This window comes from Schistocerca gregaria, chromosome X, assembly GCF_023897955.1.
Source record: "Schistocerca gregaria isolate iqSchGreg1 chromosome X, iqSchGreg1.2, whole genome shotgun sequence".
Taxonomy (NCBI): domain Eukaryota; kingdom Metazoa; phylum Arthropoda; class Insecta; order Orthoptera; family Acrididae; genus Schistocerca; species Schistocerca gregaria.
This window is the reverse complement of record NC_064931.1, coordinates 161,027,512-161,051,971: the sequence shown is the minus strand read 5'-3', so window position 1 is coordinate 161,051,971 and position 24,460 is coordinate 161,027,512. Positions and strand designations below refer to the sequence as shown.

The window sequence follows — 24,460 nt, the reverse complement described above, 5'->3', positions numbered from 1 at the left end:
AAGCCCCAAACTTCAACAGTACTATACATCCAGAAAGATGCACAATAATGTTAACCACCAAAATTGTAAGTGTTGAGAGAGACCCACTTTCTCAAACTTCACCTTCATATCTATCCAGTTATTTTCCAGAAAATTGTAGAAATCCAGACCAGTAAAAATAGCTGTGCATAGTGTCTACACTTACATTATAGTCAACGGAAGAACACAGCAATTTAAATGAACACTTTGCCTTAAAGACTAATCACTTAAACATATGTGTAAGAAAAGTACCTACACTGATGTGCAAAACTTAAGGAGAAAGTAACTTTCACATGATATGTCACTGCCAAATACAACAGCTAAATGAAACTTTGACTATACATAGAATGAAATGCTACAGTATAGTACAGAAGGTGATTGAAAGAAGTATGCAATGAGATAAACAGAAATGACACTTTCATTCAAAGACACCAAAGTCACTGTGATTCATGACGGTCCCTTGGGCATTACAAAAGGCTTGTTATAGTTCTTGATAGGGTGTGTGATCACTATGGACAGCACTGCATGCTCTGAAACATGCTCCCATGCTGGCCCAAAGGTTGGTAAAGAGTTCTTGTGGCAGGCATTCCATTTCTCCACCAGTGCAGTTGACAACTGCTGGATTGTTGTTGGAACACATGGAGATCCTGCAAATGCATCCTAGATGCACTCGATGGGACTTAAGTCAGGGGATTGGGTAGGCCAGTCCGTTCGTAAAATATCCTCTCATTCCAAGAACTATTCTATATGTGATGTTCAATTCAGTCACCCATGGTCAGCCATAAAAATGGTGTCAGGGACGAATAAACCACTGAAAAGACACAAATGGGGAAGGAGTATAGCATCATAACAACATTGACTAATGAGTGTAATATGTCAAAAGATCTGGAGATCATACACACACATAACAGACTGTCTATGCACACCATAACACCTGGATCACAAAACCATGGTCTTTGAAAATGTTCCTGGGTACATTACGTGTTCCCATCCATCATATGATGGCCTGTGCAGCAATGGTGAACACGGTGGTTTTGATTGTCCAGGTGTTATGGTGTGGAGAGACATAATGTTGCATGGGCATATGATCTTGGGCATAGACATGGTACAGTCATCAGTCAACATTATTGTGATGATCTGTGCCTTCCCCACGTGTGTATTTTCAAGTGTGCACTTGGCCTGGACTTAATTTTTATGGATGGCAGCGCGCGACTGTGTGGAACAGTGCAGATGGAGGTGTTCTTGGAAGAGAGGATATTCAGTGAATGGACTGGACTGGACTGGTCAGCTCATTCCTCTGGCATAAATTCCATTGAGTACACGAGAGATGTGTTTGGGAAACATACGGCAGCACATACACCTGCATCAATGACCATTCAGCAATTGTCAAGGAAGGAACGGAACACCCTAATACAGAAAGTCCTTACCAACACTGTGGCTAGCATGGGGGCAAATTGCAGAACGTGCATTGCCATTCATGGCCGTTACAAACCCTATTAAGAACTACATTGTGCCTTTTGTAATGTCCAGGGTACCATCTTGAATCACAGTGACTTCAGTATAATAGCTGATAATAAATGAAAGTGTCTTTCCATTCATTTCATTGCATATTTCTTTCAATTATCTTCTGTACTATAATGTAGCATTTCTTTCTATATATGGGCCGAGTTCCATTGAGCTGTTACATGGCCATGACCAATCATATGAAAGGTACTTTGGTACTGTTATCCTTAAGTTTTGCACATCAGCATATAGATAATTTGCAGTACTTTTTAATTGGGGTTGTTTTGTAATTAAATCACTGTTAATTTTCTTCAGAGACATTCATTAACAGAATATAAAGACACACAGAACTTTGAAAAGTTCATATTCAGACAAAACAATTATAGATTTTACACCACCAATTTTATATACTCTGAACTGTACTATTTAACATGTCATGTGGACCTGGCCAAGGTGACTGCACCAACTTTCTCCATTTTCTTCATGTTATGGGGTATATTGCTTTTACAGCAAAAATTCTGGCCTACTGCAACTAGTAAACTGTAAGGAGGACGTGATGTCAGTAAATCCACTATTTATGATGAATAAAACAAAGATCATACACTTTCACAAAAACTGATACATGGAAATTATATGTAGGCTCAGAATCAAAATATTGCAGCCTCTTTGTATTTTGCACATTTTAGCCTAAAAAACAGCTATATTATCTTACTTGACATTTTTGCTACATCCTAAATTTTGTTGTGTTACACATTCAAGAAATTTAGTCAGTGCATTAAGGAAGACACAGTAAAATTAGCTATCAAATCCATTGAAAAATTTAAACCAGAAATTAGGGTGTTAATGTTATAAATACTGCATTGATTTGTTCCAGCACCAAGAAAGGTATCGATACATTATTCATTTTATCAACATTCAAAATATGAAAGTCTGCACACATTACTGAAAATTTCACAACGTGAGTACATAAAGTGTCAATGTTTCACAACAGAAAGTCTTCAACATGCCATTGTATGAGCAATGGAATCTGGTACAGTTCTTACCAGGAAGCTGCTTTTCACAACAAAAAAAAAAAAAGAAGTTCAACATTGTGTATCATACAAGTAAAGAAAAGGAACTATCACAAAACAATAAAATGAAAAGTACTGTTGCAAGAATTCAATAATCTTCACCCCGGCTCACTACTTCTTTGCATGTTGGACGCAACAAAATTGTATGCTCAAACTGTGCAGTGTATGATCCTTTAACGTCACAAAGCGGTGGATATGCATCAACTATGTGTTTGTCCTTCAGATCCTTCAATGCCATGTGGTATTTCGTACAACCCACTCTTTCTAACCAGCGACGGCAAAATGCTAGTGTGCCAAAATGCTTGTTTATTGTATTCAGTAATGACTGTGAGGACTGCAACCTGGAACAGGAAAAAATTGCAGGTTTCTGTAGTACCACAGGTACATTAAATGGTAAAACACACACACACACACACACACACACACACACACACACACACACACACACCTCTTTTAATTTGATAACAAAAGACATCACCTTGCCTACAATTTCTGTTAGGTCTAGATGCTGTATCAGCATCTAGACAACCCCCCCCCCCCCCCTCCCCAACACACACACACACCACACGACCACAGTCTCTCACTGCTGACGCATATTTTAACATTTCCCATTTAATACTGTTTCAACTGAAATGGAACTATTACCAAAACTCCACAATTATCTACACTAACAGAAAAAGATTACAACAACAGAAAATAATTAATGAAGAGTAATGAAACTCCGGGAAAACATTTGTCTAGGTAACATACTTAAGCGATTGACATTCCACAATTGCAGGTTAATGTAAACACGAGATAAGCCATTGCAAACGTGAAATGCTAGTACATAAATAACCAGTGTAGCTGCTAGCATGTTGAATACAAGCATGCAAAAGTGGATGTACTGTGTTGTGCTGGTACCAGATGTCAGTTTTCGGGATGGAGACCATGCCTTTTGCACTTGGTCAGTCAACACAGGGAGGGTTAAAGCCTGTTGTGCATGATGCCAGAATTGTCATCTGATGATGTCCCATACGTCCTCGATTGGAAAGAGATCTCGCGATCAAGCATGGCCAAGGCAACATGTCGACACACTGTGGAGCATGTTGGGTTACAACATGTGATATGTGAGCAAACATTGCCCCATTGGAAAACATATCCTGGAATGCTGTTCATGAATGGCAGCACAAAGGGTTGAGTCACCACAGTGATGTACAAATTTACAATGATGTTGCGTAGGATAACTCTGGGAGCCGTCCTGCTCCCATACGATATCGCATCCCTGACCGTAACTTCAAGTGTAGGCCCAGTGTGCCTAGCATGCAGAAATGTTGGCTGCAAGCCCCAAAATGGCCTAACCATCATTGGCACCAACTTTCATCAGAAAGCACAACAGGTCTTCACCCTGCCCTTCAATGAGCTGTCGCTTGACACTATTGAAATCACTGGGCTGCAAGCTATAGGGCTTATGGCTCGGAGCTGGCCTTCAAGTAACCAATTTGTAACAGTTCGTTCTGTCACTGTGGTGCCAACTGCTGCTCAAATTGCTGCTGCAGATGCAGAACAATGTACCAAAGCTATAAGCTGAACACATAATGGTCTCCATAGCGCCACACAGCTGTCGGAGGCCTCATAATCTTGTGACTGTGCAATCCCATGACCACAACTGCCAGCAATCGTGTACAGTGGCTACATTCCTGCCAAGCTTTTCTGCAATATCTTAGAAGACACATCCAGCTTCTCATAGCACCCTATTAAACGACCTAGTCCTAACTGAGTAACATGCTGATAGTGGCGTCTTTGACACCTTTAAGGCATTGTTGAATAATATCAACTCACCACATCCAATCTTTAAGGTAAGTAACACACACAGCCTTTACAGCAAATATTTACAGCAAACCTGATTTGCATAGTGGTGCTACTATCACTACATTACAAGACGTGCAAAATTTTTATGGACATCACCTTTGAGATGTGGAAACGAGCCTACCAACTTTTGTTTATGTTGCAAAACTCTTTATCAGTGTTGCAATTTTTATTTCTATCAGTGTAAGTTAAACGATAGTTTGGCATGACCCACACAGCTCTTCAGTTTCCATAGTGATAATTCGTTTAGTAACATAACTCGGGACTCTATTGTGTACAACTTTTTCGTTGATACTTGCTGGGGAAAGTCATCATAATACAGACCTTATAGAGGTCTGTCTTCCTCTTTTCATCTAAATGCATTACTAATGAATATTTTAATGACAGATAACTAACAGTTCTGAAATAATATGTTACACAGATAACTCACTATGGTACTGATGTCTACAATAACAGAATTTTTATACTGCGAAACATCCCGATGGTGGTGGTGATTATGATGATGGTGATGATGTGGGCACATGACAGGGATATGTTTAACACCCATACCAAAATTTCATGAAATGAGTGTGGTTAAAGGGTGCAAAATGATTAAAAATGTAACTACAAATAAAAACAGAAATAACGTCTTAAGAATGTGCACGCACGCACGCACGCACGCACGCACACACACACACACACACACACACACACACACACACACACACACACAGGCACACCCATAAACTCTATCACTGTCGCTTCCCCACCCACGTACAAAATACAATGGAAATATGTTAGATTGAAAACAGTAAAAAGAAAAAAGCAAGTGAGAGAAGTAAAAGAATAAAACAGATAGCTGTGGCAGGCCAATCACTGAAACAAAATGGGTCAGCCAACCACTATGCAACAATATGCATGAATGTGTGGTGTCCGTTCTTTCAGACATTCCGAAAGGACAGGCACCATGCAGAATCCGCAGCTGCTTCCACGTAATGTTCTGAAGCAGTGATCCCCTCCCTTTCCTTTCCTCCCCCTCCCCTCCACCTTCAATTTACAGACACTATGCAACATGCTAAAATCTCCAGCCTAAAAGCTTTGACTGGAGTCAAGACACTTTACACAACTTTAAAACCTTTATCACACTGATCTCATCATCAGCTAGAATACAAGGCAGATCCCCACCAAAATTACCTGCTTCTTTCTTATCACAAAATAAAACGCACTTAGTAAAAATGTGACATTCAATGATTTACATGCACAATATAAAACGCACTTAGTAAAAATGTGACATTCAATGATTTACATGCCAAAGTCATCACAGAGGATCCTCTTGCCAGACAGTGACCAATTCGGAGATGGGTCAGGGTCACTTCACACCACCTGAGTGACATGCAGAAGATCTGTCATAACCATATAGTTGGCTTTACCAAGTGCAGCTTATTTCCTCACTGCCAGCCACCTCAAATGTAATTGAAACACAAAGAGATTGAAATGTAAAATCTGGAGTTCAATCCTTCTTGTAATAATTCTGTGCCCCTGTAGGAGCCAAGGTGAAGATTTGGTCCAACCTTGATGTAAAACTTTCAATCCAGCAACACCCATCTCTAAAAGGCAATCCTTTTTGTGAATCACGTAGAAACTAATAACTTGTTGTCAGTTATGAAGAAGCCTTTACATTGGTGGAAGAGCCACTGTATGGTGTGCAGATGCATGTGGTGTGGAGAGTATTCTATAGAGCTCTTGCACAATGACTTGTTGCCTGATGTGAAGCAGTCGCTAAATGGCCTCAGAGAAAAAACTATATATGAGGCTGGTTCTAATTACACCAGTGGCCAGCTCAATTCCTCCAGAGTGCACCACTCCCAGTGCAAACTAGAGCAGTCTGCTCGCAACTGTGACTGAGACATTTTAAAATACGGAGTTCTTTTATGGACCATCTTTTAGATCGCTAAGGTGTGCTAACCACTGAAGTTAAGACTCAAATGTGAGGCCCTGTCTTTAAAAGTAAGAACAGTGTACACTGTCCACAACTCTGGAAAGTTTAAAATATAATGTGAACATTTAAAGAGAATGCACACAGACTTTCCAGTGGAGAAATTAAAGTCTCTCTTCACCACCCATTCCTCCAACTGTAGAATAGCCATTTGCAACTGATGAGTTGTTGCTGTAAGGCTTAAGGAGGAACAAAAGGCAGAGATGTTGTCAACAAACACAGAACACTAACCAGGAAGTTTGCCTACTGATGCAATACTATTAATAGCTATTGCACACAGTCACACTTAAAACACTACCTTGATAGACAATCATTCTCTTGCCCGAAGGGGTCAGACATGACATCACCAATTCGACACCTAAAATAGCACGTCAAGGAGGACTGTATAAACATGTGAAGACTGCCTCAAAAAATTAATTCACGGAACTGTGTGAGAATAATGTGTCTCTGAGTTGTATTGTAGGTATTATCGATGTTAAGAAGTCTCTGCACTAGGTGATGCCAGTGCAGGTATACCTGTTACAGAGCTGCTTCCAGGAGGGCCAGGTTATCAAAAATGGAGCGTATCTCCTGAAACCATACTGAAAGCAATTAAGGAACTGCTGGATTCTAAGATCCATACAATGCAGTGGTTGATCATTCACTCCCAGCATATTTCTCACACAGCCATCGAGGACAAATGTATAGTAACTACTTCGATATGTGGTCCTTCCCAGACTGCAAAAGTGGAATTAAAACTTCATCTTGCCACAAGTCATGAAAGTGTCCTGGCACCAAATGAGGTTAAAAAGTTTGAAGAGGATTTCCTTGCTCCACCATGTGATGTGGCACAACACAAAACATTCAATGTTCAGTCTAGTAATCTCTGTAATGACGGAGTAACATGGGTTTAAATTGTCCAGTACTACACAAAGATGTTATTTCTGAAGGATTTCATCTTGTTTTTGGCTGTTGGGATTGCTAGAGCTAAATGAAATCCTTTAAAAATTTTATAGAAGCTGTGGACCCATTCTACAAGAAAATAATTGAGAAAGGCATTAAGACTTAAGTGTACCTACTTACTGTCAGTAAGCTTTATTCCTCAGGAAACCATTACACTAGTTACTGACTACTAGTCTTGCCAATGTTAGTGATGTCTTGTATCTGAAATGTACATCCTTTAAAGCTCTGCCCCAGACTCTATATTGCTATTTGAGGATATATCACTTCAGTAACAGAGAACCTGCAACTACCTGACAACTGATGAAGAATAAAGATGAATGGATTGTGGTTTATCTGCATCCTTTAAAAGAATACTGCCTCCCTTTGGACTACTAGCAGTACTTCTCTGGAGAACCACTCACAAAGTTAATGCTTAAATAATTACATGCTTGATTTTACAGTAACATTTTTCCATTGAGCAAAGCCTTTTGGTACATGTTAATTATTTTTCTTGTCTTCAAAATTTTCCGTATTTATTAATACACAAATAAATGGTCAGGATTCTATTGGTACAAATTCCAAAACAATACAATCATTTTATTACAATTGTAAATTACGCCATGCTAGAAGACAAGACAAAGGAACCCTCAGATACTTAGACATGGTCACAAAATAAATCGGCTTGACAAATACAACTATAAGAACAAGAAAAAAATTTCACAGTAGTAAAAGCCTGTGTGTTGTGATATTATAGGCTCCAAGCCTAGCCTTTGGTGAATGTGTGGAATGTAAATGGTGGCTGGAAATAACCGTTTTCCTGGGAGCACAGACGGGGTTGCTCAGTTACCTGTAGACAGGTTTCTTGTTTTTGGGTGACCGACAGTTGCTGAGGAAAATGCACGTTCCAGGTGAGTGGCAAGTTGGTAACATTTAGTCAAAACACATGATTCAGTGTTAAATTGCATATACATCTGTCACTTTTCTCCAGAGTTGTCACACAGGAAATCGCTCTGACTCTTTACATACTGACAGAAATCCTTTGAAATTTATGTAATGGATATGTGTCTGAAGCCCCCAAAACATTATAATTTATAATGAATACACATTAGCCTTAAAAGAAGCGTACAATAAGGTAACTGTTGAATCGGTAAAAAGCTACATTCAGTTTGTCAGTATGGAAGGAGTAGAGTTATATATTATTCAGATTTGCTTGACAAATTGAAAAAATCCACTAGCTGAAGCAACTGAATTCAAGTTACTAAACCTATAAGAAGTGGGATTTGATAGTAGCTTATTCTCCTCCATTTCTCTCAGTATGACTTACTGAAAGTTTCTTTTCATTTTTTACACAAATATTTGGATGAGAGACCTCTCATTTTGGCTGCAACATATTTGGCAAAAACATCAAACTTATCCTCTTCTTCATTCAATGTGCATATAGTTCTCACACAAATAAATCACTTATTCTAACAAATTTACTCTTCATCTTGATTGGTGTTAAGTTACAATGATTCACTTCCTCAGTCTTTTGTGATGTGTCTTGACTGGCAGATGTGTTTTTGTTTCCATTTGCAGCCTCCTGCACTGCACCATTCTACTCAAAATACAGTGAAGGAAATAAATTAATTAAGTTTATTACAACTTGTACCAAATGTCATTACTTTTCAATTTTTGTTACAGTCACTATCTACATCAGAAGACAGTTAAAGTTGGCAACATATTTAAATGAAAGTTGACCTTCCCCATATGTTTGGTTGCTACTGATGGCAAACATGCTCTTATCCTAGCTCCTGCACAGAATACTGGCAGTTATTATTTTAATCATGAAGAGCAGCATAGTGTTGTCTTAATGGCAACTTTTGATGCCATTTACAAATTCCTCATTGTCATAGTTGGCAGGAATGGAAGAGTAACAGATATGGGAGTTTTCAAAGGCAGTGGGGTTGAAGATTTCATTAAAACCACATCATAAGGTCTCAAATTGATGCCCCTCCCAGGAAAAATACCGCGTGTGCCACATGTTTTAGTAGCTGATGATGCTTCTCCTTCACAATCTCATAGTATGAAACCATACACATTTAACAGTTCAGGTTTCATCAGAATTTATAACTTCAGACATACTATAGCAAGATGAATAGTGGAAAACACCTCTTGTATTAAGTCTACCAGACTTGGAGTATTAAGGCTTCTCTGTCTCCAAACTGTGTGGAATCTGTAGTTTTGGCCCTTTTCATTTTACGTTATTGGTTATTGTTTAAAAAATATTCTGCAAACTTACACACATCCAGAGGCATATTTGACAGATAAAATTTAGAAACAAGTGAAATAATACATGGCAGTAATTAAAGAACTACTTAAAGAATGCTAGAGTAGTATGTGAAGTGTGGAGAGAATATTTTGTCAGCAGATAAGGCAAAGTTCCTATCCAATACAGATTCATGTTAACAATTAAACTGGAATAAATAAATAAATTATTAATTTTTCTTTACCTAGCAGTGGTAAATTTCCTCCTGCCCATTTGCACACTAAGATTTCTTACAGAAGTTACAGCAAATTGAAGTACAACCATTTTGATACATGCAATAATTCTTCAATGCCCTGGCAGATATTGTCTGCACTTTTCTTAAATTCACTGTTAATTTGATTTCTTAAGTTAGGAATTTTTCTTTGAATCTCTTCTACAGTTGTACTAAATTCTTATACGATTTCTGTTCAGGCATTATATTTCTTCACACTGCCTTTATAACTTTTACAAGTAACATCCCAAAGTTCAGGTTTTATGTGATACATGTTAATTCTTCAACTTTTAACCGCTCTTTCTTGTCATCCAAGTTCGCTCAACACTTACTGCTTGGTGCCAGGAAATTAGACAAGCAGCCAACTTCCAAGATATTTGTTGGGGTGAGTTTGAACTTGCAAACAAACAGTGTTTACGACTGCTGGTACAGGTGTGTAAACACATACCACTGGTGGTCAAAATATATATTTATGACACGAATTCTTCACCAGTTACATTAGACACAATTTCTGACATAAATATCATGCAATAGCAGTCCGAATTAAATGTACCTTCAGCAGAAGTAGTAGTTTAACTGTTACCTCCACACTTGAGTGTTGTTGCTGCATAATGCCTGCACAACTGGAAGTACTTTGCCAATGTTTCAACTTCCAAATGTTTACGACAGACAGCAGTGCAAAATAAACTATTCTTTTAATCCAGAAACTTGTTTGCCTACATATCTGGTACATATGCCTGCCTGTAACTGTTTCAGTTATACCGTATTACAGACACTATAAAATAGTCAAGGGGATTGTTGGACTTAATGTGAGAATTCTTGTTGACCCCTCGACTGTGGGATTTTTTACGTGTTTCAGGTAAAAAATACACTATTTTAAAACTGCCTCCTTCTATGTCAATACATTTCATCAATTTTTTCTAGAGAGTGTATTCCATCCCTGAAATGATACTATACAAGAACGCCCATCCACAAAAAGCAAACAATGTAAAGTCCAGATTGGAATACCAACAATTATGGAAAGAACAGATTGCTACTCACCATGAAGATGACACATTGAGTTGCACACAGGCACAATGGAAAGGCTGTTGCATATTAAGCTTTCTGCCAAAGCCATCATTAGAAAAGAAACACACATGCATTCACACCAGCAAGCACACCTCACATGACTGCTATCTCTGGAGAGAGAGTGAGGTGTGCTTGTTGTCTGAATGCATGTGTGTTGTTCTTTTCTAGTGAATGCTTTGGCTGAAAGCTTGATACGCAACAGTCTTTTCGTTGTACCAGTCTGCAACTCAATGTGTTATCTTCACAGTGAGTAGAAACCTATCCTTCCCATAATTGTACATCTACAAAAATAAAACAAAACAATTGTTTCCCAGCGACAAATTTCTTTGTATGTGGGTACAGGGGCATAAAAAAAATCTTGTTAATATGGCAAATATTCCAAGGCCCCACAATGGTCACAGTATTTCCAGCAGATCAAATCTAATTGGATTATTCCATGCAGGGCTGCCAGGTTTCCATCAACTGCTTTGATTGCTGTTCCTTGTCTAATGGGAAGATGTAGAAATGAATCACATCTCAAGAAACAAAGACAGATTTCTTACTAAAATGTTCCTAATGTAGTTGAGAAATTTCTTTTGCACCGAGATAGAATTGGTGAAAAACAGCAAATTTGTGTATTATCCAAGCAAAGCACTAGCACTAAATATAAACAATTACAAGAAGAGCAGAAAAGTATTAAAAACTGTTCTGGACATCCTGTTAAGGTCATTATGTAAAATATACTAGAATGAATCAAAGTAAGCTGTCATCAATGTCATCTCTGTGCTGAACCCAATGCAGCACAGCAATGTTGCCAGACAGACTGATTATTCTTCATGTTTTGCCATCACTATCAATAATTATACTGAACTCAAACTAATTTCAAGACTAATATGAAGTAGGAACATAAAATTACAATCTAGACAACTTATTTTATTATTATGTGAACCAAAACGTCTTTCCAATGAACCTGTGTATCATAAGAGAAATCATATGAGCAGTTTTTGTTAGGAGTGACTCCATCTACACACATCAAAAGGGAAACATCTGTAGAAATGCCACACTTAAGAGGGATAATTGGTATAAAGATGTATAGTATGATGACATTCACTAACAGCAATAAGTCAGGAATTTAACTGACCTTAAGTGACCAGGAGATGCATCAAAATTCTTCATATAGTGAGAGACTTCCATATCTTCATGGACCTGACCACGACCAGTAGAGCCAAATGTCTCTATTGCGTATACTTCATTTTCTTCCATTACTGTAGCTTCACCTCCTTTTACTATAGGCACAGTTTTTCCTGCATGAATTCCTGAAAATATAATATTCAAGTATATTTACATTTTCATAATATAGCTACAATATAAAAATACACCACAAAATTACAGGAGGAAAAAATGGATTTTAAAATATTTATCAGATTGTTGTCACAAGCAAATTAGAGAAGCATTTTGTTCTGTCGTACACTTCAAGCTCTTTACAGGGAAAGTGTAGCCATCCTTTTCCTCACTGCTTAATGTCACCAGCAGTTCATGATTGGCTGAAATAGTCCTGTACTTTGTTTGTGCAAAACAGGTAGTATTGAGTATTTTCATAAGTTTTGTGCTGTGTAGTGCCTGCCATACTTTTCAAACCAAGAAGGAAAGTAACTGTATAGGTTTCCTTCTGAAGGGAGAAATGCAGTAAGAAGAAGAATCAGGTTGATGAAAATCAGCTGAGCAAACTGACAACTTGCAAGGTAACCTTGACTGTGGGCAGTACATACAGTTTTCATGCATTAATGTAAATTATAAGATTCAAAATTCACCGACAAGTACATCACATAGCAAAGACCTGCAGTGTTTCAACTCGAACAAACTTGTGATGAAAATTACTGCACAATGTTGTGGGGTTAAATTCTTAATTTATATACTACGTGGACATTTGTAGTTAATGTGCAATTCCTGAAGCATGCTTTTCTCATTTGTTTACTAGTGTTTCTCAGTATTTTATGGAGGTTTCTTTACTACTGGGAACAGTCTCAAATGCAGATACTAGGAACGATATGTAAAATGTTGTTATACGTGATTTTTTTAAGTTAAATTACTTTTGAGCCATTTAGTAAATAGCATATGATAGATGAACAGTGTGTTACTCAAACATTTTGTGCAGATTGTTACCATTATCAATAATGTGTGCAAAGTTTTGTTGTTTTACAGTTGGACCATTTTTTAACTTTCAAAAATTATTTTAATAGACAGTTAATAATTTTTTTTGCAACTTTAATGACAACGGTCGTAATGAGGGTATCTAATACTGATTTCCTTTTCTAATCAGAATCATTTCACTCAAAACAAATTGGAAACCAGTAGAGCTGATGAATTAATGGAGCTTAACTCAATGCTATACCAAACATTTGCTGCCCTCGTAAACCACCACTGGTAGGCAAGTCAACTGCTGAGAGGAAACATGTTTGAAATACAACCTAAGGAACCAGGTAACACAGAAAAATAACTTTTACACCTTCAGTAGCTTTGAAATTTTTATCATACCAACATCTGCTGTTGAATCACAATTGTCTGAAACACTATAACAACACATCTGATTTACTGGTTTGATCAACAGAGTGTACAACATTTAGGCCTATCAGGCTGCTGATCATAAATTGGCCACATACATAAAGTGAGCTGAAGTACCCTTTATACTGCTGAGGCAAAATACATCTACCTTACTGATTGTCACTGTATATACTTTGTCGATGAATTAGAACAAAAGTTTTGCTTTCTCACAGTTGCAGTAAGGATTGTACCTTTGAGTGTACTCCTTTGGAGAAAACATTTCTTGGTCAGATAATTTTAACTGTGAAGTGTGCAATGGATGTAGACTCAAAAATCGCCTTTCTTGTAGCTGTACATGCTTGAAATGGGAAACTATTGGTATCAAGTGCCAAATAGCTTGGAGGAGGGAGGAGGATATTAGTGTTTACCACACCACTGACAAAGAGATCATGAGAGAGAGAGCACAAGCTCGGATTAGGGAAGGATGGGGGAAGGAAATCTGTCAAGCCCTTTCAATGGAACCACCCCAGCATTTGTCTGAGTTGACCTATGGAAATCATGGAAAACGTAAATCAGGATGGTCAGATGTGGGTTTAAACCATCATCCTCGCAAATGCAAGTCCAGTGTGGTAAAAATACCTTGGCTGGAATGCACTGTAGAGTGTTTTACCATGTCTTCTTTTGACTTGCATTCAGTTGAAAATACTGTCTACATTTAGTGCTTGCCATGTAGAAATTCAATGATATGCTTATAAAAACTGTTAAAATGAATTATGATTCAAATATTCAAGCTGGAAGTGCAATACTGTAAACAGGAACATAGGACACAAAAATGTGTTAATTACCACAGCTATTAGGTTTTTCTGATGATTGACAAATAGCTTACACTTCTGCCCCACAAAGGAAGTATTTTAGCGTGGTTAAGAACTTACCAAGAAATATTTTACCCCATCAATGTAATGCTTCATTTGTGTTTATTAGCACATAACAATTTTTGAAAGACAGCATCTTTATTAAAAAGTAAAATTTGTGATTTGAAGTATGCTTGGTTCAATGCTTTATTCACCTTTGAGGGTCTTTACATGTATTTAAAAAAAAAACTTATGCACATGATGTACAAGGTACATATACTGAAGAATTAAGTAAATGACTATAAATAGTTACTCAGCATGATACATATAGTTGTAAAATAAAGTTGTTGTTTATTAGGTTGGTGCATCAGTTCATAACGTTTTTGTTTTGCAAACTAGCATTGCCGAATGGAGAAAGCTGAACATTTCCATTATACTCTTCTGTACGAGTTCAATAGAGGGGCAACAGTAACAGAGGCAGCCAGAAACATTTTTGCCGTGTATGGGGATAATGCCATTGGAGAGAGCACAGCAAGAAAATGGTTTTCTCATTTTTAGGAGGACCATTTTGACATTAGTGACTCTCCACGTTCAGTTAGACCTTCAGAATTTTTGATGATCATTTAAATGCACTAATCCACAATGATCCCTATAAAGTGTGCTTCAGAACTGGCAAATGTGATAAACTGTGATCATTCCACATCATCGACATTTGCATGCAATGGGGAAGGTTCAAAAATCAAGTTTATGGGCAAAAATCAAGTTTATGGGTGCTGCATGCTCTAAGATAAATGATCAGTTGGCCATATGTGCCTCTCTGCTCGCGTATCATCAATTGACTTGTAAACAACACCAACCATTCCCATCCTATATTGTTACTGGTGGCAAGAAATTGTGTCTTTCTGTTAACATACGAAAAAGAAAGGAATCACTGGGCTCAAAGAAAGCAGCAATTCCCTGCACAAAGACCTGCAAGCATCCACAAAAATTAAAGTTATGCATCTAGTGGAACAGTGATGGTGTACTGTAGTACGAATTGCTACCCCGAGTTGTAACCATCACTGCTGACATTTACTGTCAACAACTGACATGCTTTGCAAATACAATCTAATAACAAGGACCTGAAAGACTGCATGATTTGATCCTATTCCGTGATAATGCCAACCCACATTCTGCTAGGTGGACAAAAAACACTATACAAAAGTTAGATTGGGAAGGCATTCTGCAACCACCTAATTTACCTGACCTTACACCCTCAGATTTTCACCTTTTCTGCTCTCTATTGAGGAGCCTTCAAGGAACATGGGTCGATGAGTTCTTTGCCTCAAAATTACTCAATTTCTACAGTTGCAGAATCAAAAAGTTACTCCAGCATTGGCAGACCACTGAAAATAGGAAAGGAGAATATATTATTTGTAATCATGTTCAGGTAATTTGCTGAAGTAAACAAGATCAAGATATTTGTAGCCAGCCTAGCATATGGCGTATTGAGGCACAGAATCATAAGGGCCACAGGCTTACCTACGTCTATAACTTTATAGATTCATTACACATTACTTTTAACATGGACAGATACACCACTGTGCTTTATAGCACAGGGAACTTGCAATGGTAGCAAGTGGTCAGGTGAAATATTGCAGAAAACCATGAAGGTATAGCTATCTTGTGGAAAAATGGAGTAAAAAACCTTGCTTGAAAACAAATTAATGTTTCTTTTGGAGATAACCCTCAGCTGTACATTACTGGAGATAACCCTCAGCTGTACATTACAGAATGTGAAGATAAACTTTGTGTACTGAGAGAACTCGTGGGTTCCCTAAAAGTCAAACTTGACCTCCTGATACCAGAGATACAACCAGCAGTTCTTATGATGGACAATGTTAGTACCACTCTATTGTTGAAGCACAATTCTGGCACTGGATGTATCGTTTGTAATGCTACTATACCACCTGCAAAATTTTTTTCTTACACTCCAGGTTCTCATGTATTTTTCTTTATGTGGGTCGCATTGGGTACAGATGGAAGCAAACAATATTTTACATTATAAAGGAGCTTATTTTTCAAGTTCATGCATCAAGGACACAACTGTAACAATTTTATCTGAATGTGAGGCACCTGGAATGAAAGTTCATTGTCTAGTATCTCCTCCTACAGGAAGACAAAATCAAGCCGTATGATGAGAGAACTGGGAATTACAGTTGGTACATGTTTGAAATTGACAAAATCCTGTCAGCTTTCTTGTTGATACACCATTCTGTTTTATCAGTGGGCAGTCAACCAATTAAGAGAAATATGCTGAGGAAATTGATGAACCAGATGATGGCATGGTATGTGATAATGAGCAGCAGCCTCTCTACTGGTCTCAGTCTCAGGTAGCACCTGAAGAAGACAGCGAGGCACGCTGTTGAAATATCGTGCGAGAACGACGCGAACATCCGGCTGGATTCCCGAATATCCAAGATGTCAACAGATCACCGGGAAAGCATGAAGAATTACAGCCTCTCTATTGCTTATGCGAGCACACTGTTACTCTGCAAATCATGTCAAAAGAGCCTTCCAGCATCCAAGGAAAATTCCTAGACTGCTTTGCTTTTACATCTGAAATAATTTACAGAGACCTCATTTACTCAGCCATCAAATGCAGTTTTCAATGTTTTGCTGACCGCAGACATGTACATGAGAAGCAACAATAACAATTTGCTGTCAGAGGGATTGCTACTAGATGATCTAACCACTTACATGGCTGAGTTGGTGAAGCAAAGAGTAATCTTCCCAGAAAGTTGTATGTGCAGGAGAAGATAAATAAAAGTTTGGTGACAACAAGGATTCATTTACTTTTGCGAGAGGAAAGTAAAACATATAATGAGTTAGTTGTGGAAGGCAGAATAAGCATGGCAAGGAGGGAAAAAAATATGCACAAGCCATGGCTGCGAAAATAACTTTTTGGTTAAGGATTTGAAACAATGTATAAATGGTTTTGAGTGAAATTTATTCAGTTATATCAGTTCCATCCTAAAACGTGTGTACTGTGTTCATACATTATGGTTCCCAAGTATCCGGACACCCACAAAATATACGTTTCTCATATTAGGTGCATTGTACTGCCACCTACTGCCAGGTACTCCACATCACTGACCTCGGTAGTCATTAGACATTGTGAGGTAGCAGAATGGGGTGCTCCGCGGAACTCCCGGACTTTGAACGTGGTCTGGTGATTTAGTGTCACTTGTGTTGTACGCTTGTACGCGAGATTTCCACACTCCTAAACATACCTAGATCCATGGTTTCCGATGTGATAGTGAAGTGGAAATGTGAAGGAACACATACAGCACAAAAGCATGCAGGCCGACCTCATCTGTTGACTGACAGAGACCGCTGACAGTTGAAGAGGGTCTTAATGTGTAATAGGTAGGCATTTACCCAGGAAGTCCAAACTACATTATAATTCACTGAAAGTTCTATGACAGTTAGGAGGAATGTGAGAAAACTTTGATTTCATGGTCATGGCCACACATCACACAGTTAAATGCCAAACGACACCTCACTTTGAGTAAGGAGCATAAACATTGGACGACGACTGAACAGTGGAAAAACGTTGTGTGGAGTGACGAATCACGGTACATAATGTGGTGATCCGATGGCAGGGTGTGGGTATGGCAAATGCCCAGGGAATGTCATCTGCCAGCCTGTGTAGTGCCAACAGTAAAATTCAGAGGAGCTGGTGTTATGGTGTTGTCGTGTTTTTCATGGAGGGGGCTCACACCCCTTGTTGTTTTGCATGGCACTATCACAACACAGTCCTATACTGATGTTTTAAGCATCTTCTTGCTTCCCACTGTTGAAGAGCAATTCGAGGATGGCAACTGCATCTTTTGACACGATTGAGAAACTGTTCATAATCCACGGCCTGTGGCGGAGTGGTTACATGACAATAACATCCCTGTAATGGACTGGTCTACACAGAGTCCTGACCTGAATCCTACAGAACATGTTTGGGATTCTTTTGGAATGCCAACGTCATGACAGGCCTCACTGACCACCGTCAATACCTCTCTACAGAGCAGCACTCCATGAAAAATGGGCTGCCATTCCCCAAGAAATCTTCCAGCACCTGATTGGACACATGACTGTGAGTGTGGAAGCTGTCATCAAGGCTAAGGGTGGGCAAACACCATACTGAATTCCATCATTACCGATGGAGGGCACCACGAACTTTTAAGTCATTTTCAGGCAGGTGTCCAGATACTTTACATCACATAGTGTATCTCTTCAAATAGACTGACTTTTGTTTTGTTCATTTGCTGTAATATTTTATTATTACATTTACTTCTGCAAGGTTTGCTATGTAATGTCTGACACTGCAAATACTTGTATCTCAAATGTTAGTTACACCGCACAATCAACATTTTGGTGGTTTTATCAATAAACTGCATGCTTACACCTTATGTACAAGTTTCTTTGTTATGCTTTACCAGTAACTTCGTTCCTTTCTTGTGTTTTGTTTCCTTTATGTAATTTTGCTCCCTGGATTCCAATCACATTTGTTACTATTGGTACTTTATGTAATACTATAAGTATAGAAAAATATACATTATTCCAGTGCAAACTTCACTTAGCGTTCCTGATGTAACTATTCTCTTTCATAAATCAGGAACAAATAGTTCACAGTCAAAATCTGTAGGCAGGAGCATAGTTTTTCAACATTGCAGGTAGTTTCTCATAAATAACTGCTATATCACTTCATGAGCTACTAGTTTGTGGTGAAAAGCGGAATTGTGATTTGTATGCCAATGGCAGGGATGAAACAGCTCATGGTCAAAATCTGCGGAGTTCTGGTATGTGCACTGTTCTTCAACACTATAGGTTTCCAGACATTTCAAATTAAGGACTTTCTGATTAACAGCACTGTCCTATTGCCAAATAATTCCTCTTTCTATTTCTGTTCATGATCTGGTAGTTTGTGCAGAAAAGCATAATTATGACATATGTCTTGAACTGAACAGTTGTTGAGGAGATGCTATTGGTAGCCCCTTGATTCATCAAGTCAGGGTGGACAAATGCAATACTGCAAGTGCGCGCGCTCTTGAGTGCCCACACTCCTTGTCCACAGGTGCTGTCAGCCAGCACTTCCCCCTCCACCTATCTGCTAACACCACGTTTGTTACAGATGTGTGCATGGCATGACACATCTGTTTACTTAATGTTTGTTGTCAGTATCGAAGTCTCTTTGGCGTTCACTAATAGGACAAAATTAATGAGACGAAAGTGCCTGAGTAGTAGTTAAGGTCCTCAAAACAAAAACTGCTGGAATTCCTAAATCCACAGTGAGAAGAAGATTACTTTTTTATTAAAAAACAAACTGGTCTTCAGTGTTTCTTTTGTAATGCTATTTTACAGTGTGGAAGAAGTACTATGTGAAGCGACATTTTTGACTACTTCATGAGAAATTCATGATCACTTTTTATATTGGAAAAAGGAAGGTCACACTTCTGGAGCTAAAAGAGGAAAGAGTGAAAGAAGAAAGTTCATTTCCTGAAAATCTTACTATTGTTTATAAAGCATTTTCCCTTCACTTTACCTCTTCTTTGTAACACATCTACAACAAAAGAACCACGTCATCCACAATGATGGTGCAATGAGAGTGAGCTATCACATAGCTCTTAAAATGACAAAAACGGTGTTCCCTTTACTAACGGAAAATTTACTAGAGTTTTGTTGCTGCCACAAAAATCTTGTGTCCAGAAACTCTTCCAGTTTTGGAAGCAGTACCTCTTTCATGGAGAAGTTTGCAGGCATATCAAGAAGTGGCAAACAACATGTAAACACAACTGAAATATGTGACTAAACATTTGGCTTTTTCTTTGGCTTTGGATGAAAGCACAGATGCAATGGATGTTGCTCAGATTGCTGTATTTGTGAGAGGTATTGACATTGAGTAGAGATAGAATGACGGAGGGACACATTACGAGCCAATGCACGGTACTGCTATGGTCAACACATATTTCCTTTCTTAGGAAACATTATTGATGAAATGATATTTGTTGGGAAAAACTTTCGTAGATTGTAAAAAATGGAGCTGCTGCAGTGGTTGGTCAAGCATCTAATATTGTTGTTATGATAAGGTACATGGTGAAAACAGAACTTAAGACTTCTCAGTAATGTTACATGCATTAATTGATGCTTTAATAAAGCATGTGGTCTTTACTTATTATTTTATGTCCATGTTGTTTTTGCAGCCATGAAATTCGGTATTTTAATCTACTTTTCTTGGTCCCTGTACTGCCTCCCTCCCCCACCCTTTTCTCTGCTGAACTGAGTGACAGAATCTGAAATGCTCACTACTGGTTGTAATTGCTGTCAACCTATACATTTTATTATTTTGCAACACTGCAGTATTCTTTATGGCATTATGCAGAGAAAAGATTATTCTTATTTCTTTCTTTGTCATTGTGTTGTGCCTATATCGAACCGCAGGCAGGCAACCGCTTTTCTATCGTCTGCCGGTATCATCTGAATGTGTGTACCCGCCTTTAGTTTTTTAAATGAAGCTGGAACAGCACATCAGTGCTCAGAAGAATGTGCAACATGAAGTATGAGCTCGTCACACCAGGAAAAACACCATAATCAATTTGACTAACAGACAAACATAAGAAAATAACTCTGCTGTTTCCCATCCTAATAATTGACATAGAAAGCATTATGTGATGAAATAGCACATCAAAGGTTGCACACTGGTGTGAATTCCTTTGCTTTTCTTCACCACAAAACTGTTTCAAACTACACTCCTGGAAATTGAAATAAGAACACCGTGAATTCACTGTCCCAGGAAGGGGAAACTTTATTGACACATTCCTGGGGTCAGATACATCACATGATCACACTGACAGAACCACAGGCACATAGACACAGGCAACAGAGCATGCACAATGTCGGCACTAGTACAGTGTATATCCACCTTTCGCAGCAATGCAGGCTGCTATTCGCCCATGGAGACGATCATAGAGATGCTGGATGTAGTCCTGTGGAACGGCTTGCCATGCCATTTCCACCTGGCGCCTCAGTTGGACCAGCGTTCGTGCTGGACGTGAAGACCGCGTGAGACGACGCTTCATCCAGTCCCAAACATGCTCAATGGGGGACAGATCCGGAGATCTTGCTGGCCAGGGTAGTTGACTTACACCTTCTAGAGCACGTTGGGTGGCACGGGATACATGCGGACCTGCATTGTCCTGTTGGAACAGCAAGTTCCCTTGCCGGTCTAGGAATGGTAGAACGATGGGTTCGATGACGGTTTGGATGTACCGTGCACTATTCAGTGTCCCCTCGACGATCACCAGAGGTGTACGGCCAGTGTAGGAGATCGCTCCCCACATCATGATGCCGGGTGTTGGCCCTGTGTGCCTTAGTCGTATGCAGTCCTGATTGTGGCGCTCACCTGCACGGCGCCAAACACGCATACGACCATCATTGGTACCAAGGCAGAAGCGACTCTCATCGCTGAAGACGACATGTCTCCATTCGTCCCTCCATTCACACCTGTCGCGACACCACTGGAGGCGGGCTGCACGATGTTGGGGCGTGAGCGGAAGACGGCCTAACGGTGTGCGGGACCGTAGCCCAGCTGCATGGAGACGGTTGTGAATGGTCCTCGCCGATACCCCAGGAGCAACAGTGTCCCTAATTTGCTGGGAAGTGGCGGTGCGGTCCCCTACGGCACTGCATAGGATCCTATGGTCTTGGCGTGCATCTGTGCATCGCTGCGGTCCGGTCCCAGGTCGACGGGCACGTGCACCTTCCGCCGACCACTGGCGACAACATCGATGTACTGTGGAGACCTCATGCCCCACGTGTTGAGAAACTCGGCGATACGTCCACCTGGCCTCCCGCATGCCCACTATACGCCCTCGCTCAAAGTCCGTCAACTGCACATACGGTTCACGTCCACGCTGTCGCGGCATGCTACCAGTGTTAAAGACTGCGATGGAGCTCCGTATGCCACGGCAAACTGGCTGACACTGACGGTGGCGGTGCACAAATGCTGCGCAGCTAGCGCCATTCGACGGCCAACACCGCGGTTCCTGGTGTGTCCGCTGTGCCGTGCGTGTGATCATTGCTTGTACAGCCCTCTCGCAGCGTCCGGAGCAAGTGTGGGGGGTCTGACACACCGGTGTCAATTTGTTCTTTTTTCCATTTCCAGGAGTGTATTATCACTTTTTCATTCAATGTAAACTATGTGATCAAAAGTATCTGGACTCCGCCAAAAACATACATTTTCCATATTAGGTGCATTGTGCTGCCACCTACTGCCAGGTACTCCATATCAGTGACCTCGGTGGTCATTAGATTTCATGAGAGAGCAGAATGGGGCGCTCCGCGGAACTCACGGACTTTGCACATGGCTCGTGATTGGATGTCACTTGTGTCATACGTCTCGATGCGAGATTTCCACATTCCTACACATCCCTAGGTACACTGTTTCCGATGTGCTAGGAAGTGGAAACCTGAAGGGACACACACAGCACAAAAGAGTACAGGCCAACCTCGTCCGCTGACTGACAGAGACTGTCGACAGTTGAAGAGGGTCATAATGTGTAATAGGCAGACATCTGTCCAGACCATCACATAGGAATTGCAAACTACATCAGGATCCACTGCAAGTACTAAAAGGCGGGAGGTGAGAAAACATGGATTTCATGGTCAAACGGCTGCTCATGAGCTACATATCATGCCAGTAAATGGCAAACGACACCTCACTTAATGTAAGGAGCATAAACATTGGACGATTCAACAATGGAAAAACGCTGTGTGGAGTGACGAATCATGGTATACAATATGGTGATCCTATGGAGGATGTGAATATGGCAAATGCCAGTTGAACGACATCTGCCAGTGTGTGTAGTGCCAACAGTAAAATTCGGAGGAGCTGGTGTCGTGATGTGGTCATGTTTTTCATGGAGGGGCAAGCACTCCTCATTGTTTTGCGTGGCACTATCACAGCACAGGCCTATGTTGATGTTTTAAGCACCTTCTTGCTTCCCACTGTTGAAAAGCAATTTGGGGATGGCGATAGCACCTTTCAACATGATCGAGCACCTGTTCATAATGCACAGCCTGCGGTGGAGTGGTTACATGACAATAACATCCCTGTAATGCACTGGTCTGCACAGTATCCAGATCTGAATCCTACAGAACACCTTTGGGATGTTTTGGAACGCCGACTTCATGCCAGGCTTCTCCAACTGACATCGATACCTCTCCTCAGTGCAGCACTCCATGCAGAACAGGCTGCCAATCCCCAAGAAACCATTCAGCACCCGACTGAATGTATGTCTGCGAGACTGGAAGCTGTCATCAAGGCTAAGGGTGGTCCAATACCGTGTCGAATTCCAGCATTATGGATGGAGGGTACCACTTACTTGTAAGTTATTTTCAGCCAGGTGTCTGGATACTGTGGATCACATGGTGTACATTTGTATAATACGAGAATGATATTTAAGGATACTTCGTTGACTGCAACAGATGGAGCTCCTGCAATGATTGGTAAAATAGTACTAACATGTTATACTGTGTCATAATTATTCATTGTATTGTCACAATGTAATAATTATGACAAGGTAAAGAATACAAATGTGACTATAAACTTCAGCATTATGAGTCCACTGTGTACTGTTGGCAGCCTTTGGCCCCATTCACGAATAACAGAACACCAGTTGCGTGCCCACGGGCAGCTCATGCCCCCGGCCCCGATCTGGGCGTTTAGTTGCTCAACAGTTGCAAATCTATTCATCCGCACACACCTTTACAACTGTTATTCATCCACATCACCTACGGTCCTTGACACAATACAGTGCCTCGGCACTGGTTTTGGATAGCACCATATTGCCACATATGGTATATTTTAACTACAATGGCACATGAAAAAGTTACGAACTTGCCATTTCAGAAATGATTTTACTCTTGGCCTGAAAGCCAATGATCATGCCCTTTTGGACATCTGATTAGTCGCTCAGTTTCCACATTATGACAACAACTGCACTGTTTTCCGTGTCCCCCAGCATGCTTTATAAACGGTCCACTACTAGTGCTGCCACCAACCGTCTGTGAGTGGTTATTGTATGTTGATGTTGAACGTAGGTGATGGTCACGTTAATGTGACTGTACCACATATTTCCT

The 24,460-nt window shown here is 39.9% G+C and overlaps 1 protein-coding gene across 1 annotated transcript in view; it reads right to left on the bottom strand.

Moving 5' to 3' along the window:
* Nucleotides 1-1,826: 1,826 nt before the first annotated feature.
* LOC126297853 (methionine aminopeptidase 2-like) overlaps nt 1,827-24,460 on the bottom strand; it is a 106,950-nt gene continuing 84,316 nt past the window's right edge. Inside the window, exons 8-9 of the mRNA XM_049989119.1 lie at nt 12,037-12,211; nt 1,827-2,932 (exon numbers count right to left, since the gene is read on the bottom strand). Coding sequence (XP_049845076.1) covers nt 2,680-2,932; nt 12,037-12,211 — 428 coding nt within the window. The 3' untranslated portion in view covers nt 1,827-2,679. The remainder of the gene's footprint in view (nt 2,933-12,036; nt 12,212-24,460) is intronic.